Raw genomic sequence first — 8,462 nt, 5'->3', positions numbered from 1 at the left:
GCTCCTTCCCTGGCTCCTCACAGGATTTACTCTCCAGGCCCTTCCCCAGCCTCGTTGCCCTCCTCTGCCCTCGCTCCAGCCCCTCGAGATCTCTCTTGTATTGAGGTGCCCAAAACTGGACACAGCACCCCAGGTGTGGCCTCACCAGTGCAGAGCACAGGGGCACTGTCACCTCCCTATTTCTGCTGGTCACACTATTTCTGATACAAGCCAGGATGCCGTTGGCTTTCTTGGCCACCCGGGCACACTGCCGGATCATGCTCACCTGCTTGCTGAGTATGTTCATCTTCATACTCTGAGATAACTGGGCCAGCACAATCCTTGTCTCTTACAGCATGAATGCAAAGAAACGTGCTTTTTTTGTCTTTTTGTGAGCCAGGATAAGAGGCAGTACCTTGATGATGTAAGGGGGGGCTGATGTACAGCTTCACTGATGTGAAAATGCTTCCAAGTATAGATGGGGCCTTGCACAGCTAAAGAGCCTTAACAGGAACAGTTTGGACTAGGAATTACATTTTTAAACCGAAATATATTGCATTTCTTTCTGCTGTAATAACACCCACAGCATCTATTTTCAATGTACAGACACTAAACAGCATAAAAATTACCATCCTGCATCAGCTTTATGGTCACACAGTTTAACTCCAGGGCCCTGTGCAGCTCTTGCTGCTCACTAAGGCCCCATCCAAACCCCACCGGCAGCCACACCATCGGCTCTTGGCTGTGCCTGTCTCTCCCTTCAGCCACCAGCACTGTGCCTGTCCCAAACTTGCAGTCCCTCGCAGCACCGGGGTTAGCAGCACTTCCTCCTTCATTTACAATTCCTCAAACAAACAGCAGAGCACACAGACAGTAAGGCGGTATTTAGAAATGATCAGCTATATTTAGCATATAGAGTACACTTTATATGGCACAATTAAATAACTTGGTCCCTTAATCAGAGACAACTGTCACAAATATCCAGCTGCCACTCCTGAACAGCCTGCTCATTCATATGCTCTCCACTTACCATTTTAGTGTTACATTTTGCTGCAAGTGATGCACGTGGAAATAAGTTGTGGTTTCAAATTGTCCCTATTTCTCAATGAATTTTAACAAAAAATAATACTCATTGCCTCTTCTCCTTCCCCAGGCATGTGCAGGCTAAAGGAGAGGGTAGAAAGAGAGTAGCCTAATGAGAGATTAACACATGTTAATAATCGAGGCTGGCATTTGGGAAGAGGTCCCTGGGAGATGTATTTCAGTGAGACACACATGCTGATGTTATACATCTGGAAGATCACTACGAAGGTGTCACTGTGTTACATCACTCCCATTCCCAGTTCCCAAGGTACAGAGGGACTGGATTTTGGGGAGCAGGTGGAGGACAAGGCCCATCCTAAGAGAATAATCTAGTCCAAGAAGTGAGCAGAGGTGGCCTGCTCCAGAAATACCTGTCCACTAAAGCATTTCCTGCCTTTCAGACGCCTTCTGAGCACTGTTCCTAGCAATCTGATGCCTTCAGAGGAATGAGATCTCAGGAAGCTCCTGAAATGTTGCCCCTCTGAAGTTTCACATTCCTGGGTGCAGTTGCTAGAGCAAAATCCTCTCCAGGATCAACAAGTCTGTGCTTGCCTTGGAGCACACAGTCCAAGTTCATGGCCTGGGAAATCCTAACCTGGGCTGTCATCCTCTCAGGTTAAGCCATTGCTGGAGAGCAGATGCCTTGGGCTGGCTGTGTGGCCCAGCTGAAAGGCCAGTGCTTGGACCAGTAAAACCAGAACTGGATTTAGCCAGTACCTTTGTGAGCCAAAAGCCTTCACTGCATGGCAAAAGTGAGAAAAAAGCAATTACTTCTGCGAGGAGTGTGAGATCCTGGGATTTTTCGAGATGACTCCAGTCATCTATCCCAGCCTGGATTTTCCTGCGCGTGCAGGACTGGATGAAGGGCAGCTGTAATGAGGAAACCAAAAAGGGAATTGGACAGGAGATCCATAGTCACCATATGGGAGGGGAGGCAGGTGCAGAAGGGGCTTTGGGTGCTGAGGGAACCTGGATAAAGGCACTGGACCTCATGCTGGCTGAGCTCTGAGCAGTGCTGAAGGAGGAGGAGGAGGAGGCTGGGCTGCTGCTGCGCAAGGGATCAGAAGAGAACAGGGGTCTAAACGTTAGTGGGTGCAGAAGCAGACAGTGCCAGCGTGTGCTGGAGGTCTTTGGTAGAGAAAGTCCAGGAAGCAGGACACAGTGCCTTCACGGGACCACTGTGCAATGGATGTCATGGGGTGAGAATGAACAAAACCTTTCTGACTCAGGACAAACTGGAGACAAAAAACAGGCAGGCAAAGAAGAGTTTATTTCTGACAAGCAACAGTTAAAAAGAGCCATTGAGAGCGTCCTTTAGAGACAAACTGTTGAACTGGAGAGGATGGGCTGCAGCAGGCAGCAGGTGGGAATGGGAGGCATGACCCAACAGCATCAGCAGAGGGATGGCTGAGGTAGCAACAGCACTTGGATGTAACACCATGCCGCAGGGACTCAGCTCGGTGCATTCCCAAAGCGCTGCTTCTGCCCAGCACATGTGAACCTCAGGTGGACTCCACCATGGGCTCTTCCCCACTGGCCCGATCTTCACCAACTGAAAAAAGTCTTGCTGAATTTAGACGCCAGAGATCGGCAGAGTCCTGGATACGACAAGGCTATCATTACACCATGCCTCAGGAATGGGCCTCATGGCACCAGGAGCTTGAATTTACCTGATGTACATGTCCACATCTGGCCCCCACATCAGCACATCTCCAGGTGTGATGTATGAAGACAGTGTTGGCAAATCCCCACCTGTACCACTCAACAGGCTCTGTACGAGGACTCACTCCTGCATTTCCACTTTGGCCACTGCCCAGGGCTGGGCAAGAGCAGCACTGTACCAGCAGGAGCCCACAGCTCCTCTCATCTGAGCTCTTTGCCCTGGGAACTGGCAATAGGTCTGCCTTTCCCAGTCAAGAGCTTTATCTCAGAGGTAGGCTCAGGCTGAGCAGTTTCACTATAGAGGAAAACTGTGTAGGGAAAAACACATGGGCAGTGAAGGAATGGTACAACAGAAGAGAATGAATGTGTACAGTCATACAGAGTCCAGCTGGAGGGTTTTAGACCAGAGTTTCAAGTGGTCTGTTAACATACAAGAGCAGAGCAGAGATTGGACAACCACCAGCATTCCAAGCAGGCTCTCCCGAGAGCTGCCGGTGAAGCACCATGTCTGCAGGGGAACTCCTTCAGTGCAGAGGCCCACAGGCAGGAGCTCTAAGCTCAGGGCTTTGCAGTGACAGTGCTGGGGAGGAGGAGGAGCAGTCTCAGCCCAAGAAAGAGGAAGAGGTGGGAGCTCCTGGAGTGCAGAGACAGAGCCATGCCCAAGGCCCATGGGCTGGGAAAAGCAGGTACCAGCATCAGCACTCAGGCCACCACCCAGGCAGGCACCTCCAGAAGAGTGTGGGGGCCTACGGAGGGACACCCCCAAAGCTGGCAAGCAGCTCCTCTGCCTCTGCAGATGGTGATTTTGTACAACTAGTTCCTCCTGCTCGCCTCGCCCAGCCTGTCCTAGCAGGGCACAAGAAACGGCTCATGCTGCCAGCATTCTCCAGTGTGGCTGCTCCTGCCCCACAGCTCCCTCCCCATGGAATACTCCTCCTCATATTCTTCTTTTAAAACTTTTATTCAATAATATATAATTCTTTTAATTATAATATAGAACTGCCCGTTTTGATACTACACCCCCTGCCACCCCCACACCCTGGCAAATGCAGGTGCAAGCTGGCTAACCAGGGTCTGCCAGAGGTTGGGGGGAACAGCCCAAATGCAGGAAGGAACAACTAACCAAGAACTGCTTTGCACACCCTTCACATTTCCACGCTTTCTGGGTCGGGAAGAGCTCAACAAGGAACCAGGCAGAAGAACCTTTAACACTCAGAGGGAAGGGCTGCAGTCATAAAGACACAAGTACCGTCCAGCCAGGAACGCTGCCCTGCTCTCAGCCCTGCCCGTGCACACAGGCTGCCCGCCGTCACTCAACATGTGCCGATCAGATGTTTGATTTGGTTCTCACTCTGCTTATGGAAAATTGGGAGCAACAGCATCAGACCTGAGGAGAGATGGGAGGAGGGAGGTGAGCGTCACAGGACACTGCCAGCTCAACACAGCGCCTCTGGCCCCGGGTGAGGAGGAGATGGCTGGGCAGGCTGTCCCATGCCCTGCCACACCGCTCCCAGCCAGGCCGGGCTGCACCCTCCGTGCCTTCTGGGTGTGGGGACAGTAGAAGATCCTCAGCCTGCTTTGGAAGGGGTGGCAGGGTGGAAGGGGAAGGCAGGGCTGAGCGAGGCAAGGGAGAGACGCAGTCCAGCAAAGCAGCACTTTGACAGGCAGGCAGCCAGAAAGTTTGGATGCTCTCTCCCCAACCTCCTGTGTCACGTCTCCCTCTGCTGCCACAAACATCTCCTCTAGTCCCACTAACGGCTGCTGTCATGCCACAGCACATTTGCAACAGGCACGGACTAGCCTGGGAAGTTGCTTACTGCATCCCTCTCCTGCCACAACCCTCCACGGCTGCCATGGTTCTGGTTTTGAGCCTTTCCTTTTACAAGGCACCCAGCCAAACCTCCACTTTACCTCTGGCTGAATGGCCAGGATGTGCTCCAGGACTCTCCCAACTTTCTCCAGGAGAAAGCATATGAAGATGCATGCTCCCCAGTCTCCTTCCTTCCTAAGGACAAGATACTGTCTTCTCCAGCTCCCGATTGTCCCTACAGGCAGGACAATTCTTTTGCTACAGTCCAGAGGGGAGCAGGTTTTCCTGCTCTGAGTGTTGGAAGGTCTAGTGGGTGTGGAGAGGAACTGGCCCAAGCTGAGCCAAGCGTCCACACCACCCTGGGTCCAGAAGACTCCACAGCCTCCTCGCTCCCGGGCTACTTGCTCAGCTGCTGTTTCCCTCTGGGATGAATCTGTCACAGTTCATCCTACCCTAGAGCTGGAGGAGAGATATGGGGAGATATGGGGCAGGTTGTTCCAGCCTCTCTGGTTACTGCAACCAGGGAAAGCCATTTACTCATTTCACTTGCTGGGAAAAGCATCTCTCTTCCTCTGCTTGAGGGTACGAGGAAAGAATTTCTAACTCAGGTTTACAGAACTGATACTTCCCAAAGCACCATCCTGAAACTCCACCATCAGGTCAGGACGCTGTCAAGCACTCACATACAATGATCAACGTTTTTTACCTATCAACTTTCTCACAACGAGCCTGTTCTCCTCCCCCCCCCCCGCCTTGGCTCTCTGAAAGCTGGAAATGTCAACACAGAGAGCTGGAAAACGCAAGTTTTGTCCCACAGCAACTTGGACAGGACATGAGAAACATCCACTCCTGCCTATTCTCATTCTGCCAGGCCTGCAGATGGAAGGACAAAGGGCTGGAAACACTGGCCAATGCCTTTAGCAGCATCTGCAGGAGAGTTAATGCTAGTGAGGGCACGGCAGCACAGCCCAACGCCTCAGCCTGGACACGGGTAACTGAGCTCGCTCAGCACATCTTTAGGCAAAGCTACGCAGCCAGGCTGACAGGAGACAAGCGTGGGGGTGCACATGTGGAGAACCCCCAACTTCCAGCCATGCATCAGTGACTTCATCTGACCAGCCGTGTAACACAAGGCCTGGGGCTAGTACCACGGGCAGCAGCTGTTTGAATCCAACGTACCACAAGAGCTGACCCCAAAGCCTTGCACCTCCTCTACAGCCCCGCAGAAGCACAGAAAATCTGCCAGTGAAACTCAGGGCTGACAGCATGAAGAACTGCAACCAAAGACTAAGAGATCCCAAAATACTCAGACAAGAGGAGCTGGAAGAGTCAACCTGACCTCGAGGAGGCAGTGCCTTCAGCTCTCGCTTGCTAGCCCATAGATTGGAGACGGCAGACGTTCAGATGTATAGATATTTATTGGTTTCAGTGAATTATACAAATGGATTGACCTGCTATCGATGCCAATAGAACTTTATTGGAATATGGAATGTAAACAGATGTTTCAAATAGAAACATTGCAACCTTATAAAAAATTAACTATTTCAACAATGCCGCAGAAGGAAATTCTGTGTTTAGGTGCTGGTGGGAAAACACTATCTCCAGCTTCTAGGTTTGAGTGTCACCAGAACCACTTGATGAAGTTACACACAGAACAAGAAGAGGAGGCAACCGTGAACTGTGGGGCTATAAAGCCATCGAGGGATCTGATGAAAGAACCCACAAGATGAACCCCCCACCCCCCGCAACAGGATTGGCACCCCAGAATTCAACAAATGGCTGACTTTGTTAAAACACTACGTGGGATCCCAAGTCCTGGATCAGTAGCTGCACAACCCCCTCCCTGTCAGACCACGCTGCTGGTTGCTGATCCTTCCCCCTCCCTGCGCTCTCCTCCCTGGCCTCCTCTCCGCTCCTCCATCCCGCGGTGCTGGGCTGAACCGCTCCAGAGCGATGCTCTGGCACAAGTCCACGTCTGGCACGAATTCTCATGGGAGCCACGTCATGAGGTACGTGGTTGCACACCTATCACAAGAAATCTTGCAACACTGACTTTCCTGAGCTCAGTGGGAAAGTCTGGACAGTCCCTCCCCTCCCCTGCTGCAAGAACAGCCCTCACATTCACAAGTTTCCAAAGCAGGTCTATTGAGTTTCTTCTCAGCCTTTGTCAAACACACCTGGAGGGGGGGATCTCACCTCACCCAGGCAACTCAGACCAGTGACTTCATTTTAATGCTCCAAACCAATCCTGAGATGCTGCTGGGTTTGTGGGTTGTTTTTTGTTGAGCCTCCCCCCTCCCACCAACTGCCCTGGCATTCGCAATTGAAACTGGAATTCAAGGGCCAAATTCAAGCCTAGAGTGAGCAGTAGGACTTGGACCTCAAAACAGAGTTGCACCTGCTGACCCCCAGCCTGAATTTGGTTCGTCCAGAGTCTGTAAGTCAGAAAGGCATGTTTAGAAAGAGGCATGCTAAGGGCTGATGGTGGAACAACCAATTTGTCCCCACCAGCGTGGTGGGGAAGGCTGGACTGAGAAGGAAGAGAAGGATCCATAGAGATGTGAACCAGAATCAGTTGTGTTGAGCCCTGGGGATATCACTACATATTTAGCTCTTGCAAGACCATTTGCCCAGGGCTTTGGTACCACAGGGTTAGAGTTACATTAACCACAACCACCAGAGAGGAACTGAGGTTTATAACCCCCCCCCAAGGTTAGATTTCTGCCGAGTATGAAGGGGAGGGGAAGGAGGGGGGGGGGTCCTTGGTTCTTTTCCCTTCACTGTGTGACCGAAGGTTTTGCTTTTATTTGTAAACATCTTGAATTACCCGTCGTTTTCCAGTCTTCATCGCGCTGTTGTCAGGCCACTGGAGAGCACAGCGTTTTCTGAGCTGGGCTGGGACTGCTCCTTCACCACTGGATCTGCAGGAGACAGACCAGGCAGGAAGGGGAAACAGCATTTAATGAAGCGGAAGCTCCACCCTGGCAAACCCTTCCAGAGAAACTTCCCTCAAAGCCCACAGAGCTGCTAAGGCTTTCACAGAGTGACATCTGCCCCCAGAACTCAAGACCCCTCTCCATCCCATCTGGCCCCAGCTTCTCCACAGACTCACAGAAATAGGGGTGCTCCATTGCCTCCTTGGCTGTCAGCCTCTGTTGATGGTCATATCGCAGGAGCTTGTCCAGAAGGTCGAGGACTTCAGGGCTGACCAGGTGTCTGTTCTCACTGTGGATGAAGTTCTCCCAGCGCTTCCGGGAATGCCTGCAAAGGGACCAGCTGTCACTGCCCCCCTCTCACCAGCACAGCAGCATCCAGAGGTCCCAGGGGAGTCACCTGCCACTATCCCCTTCTGAGAAGAGATGGTGGTGACAGACGCTGCCTACAGCTCTTCCTTGAACAAGCTACTGTTCAGCAAGCACTTGTCAAAGTGGGAAAACACTCTTCTTTAGGTACACAGTCGTGTGGATATTCTACACCTGGGAAACGCACAATATTGCACATTCCCTTCTGTCTAGAGGGACTAGACAACAGCATGCAGCAGGCAGGGTGACATCCTCAGCACAAGAAGTGTTCTGCCTTGCCAGCCAGCCTCAGAGAAGCCATCCTCACTATCCCATCCACCTCTTGTCCTTTTCAGAAATCTCAGCAGGGAGATTTTGAGCCCCTCAGCCCACACCCAACTCCAGTGTCTACTTTTCCACTTCTAGGATGTCAATGAGCAGGTGAAGGAAGAAACATGGATTGTGGATCATGGCAGATGCAAAAGTAAAGAGCCTGTATTTCAGTGACCTCCTGAGGTGACATAAGCAGCCAGATGGGAGGCCTGCAAGCAGCAGAAGACCCAGAAGATCAAAACAGGCCTTTGCCAAGAGTCCTTCAAGGGGATGGACAACAGGTTATCTCCCTCTCTCTGCTACAAGACAAAAAG

General features: G+C 51.7%; 1 protein-coding gene across 3 annotated transcripts in view; it reads right to left on the bottom strand.

The window, feature by feature from the left end:
* Positions 1-2,385: 2,385 nt before the first annotated feature.
* CSNK2A2 (casein kinase 2 alpha 2) overlaps positions 2,386-8,462 on the bottom strand; it is a 29,059-nt gene continuing 22,982 nt past the window's right edge. For 2 of the 3 annotated variants that reach the window (XM_074913760.1, XM_074913758.1), the window contains 2 exons: positions 7,647-7,795; positions 5,938-7,455 (listed from right to left, as the gene is read on the bottom strand). In XM_074913760.1, coding sequence (XP_074769861.1) covers positions 7,379-7,455; positions 7,647-7,795 — 226 coding nt within the window. In that variant the 3' untranslated portion in view covers positions 5,938-7,378. Of the gene's footprint in view, positions 4,112-5,937; positions 7,456-7,646; positions 7,796-8,462 lie in introns of those variants that run through there. The other variant, XM_074913759.1, reaches the window with a different exon arrangement.

Source organism: Athene noctua, chromosome 9 (assembly GCF_965140245.1).
Source record: "Athene noctua chromosome 9, bAthNoc1.hap1.1, whole genome shotgun sequence".
Lineage (NCBI taxonomy): Eukaryota > Metazoa > Chordata > Aves > Strigiformes > Strigidae > Athene > Athene noctua.
Note: the sequence above shows the minus strand (reverse complement) of the source record. Positions and strands in the feature narration are given on the sequence as shown.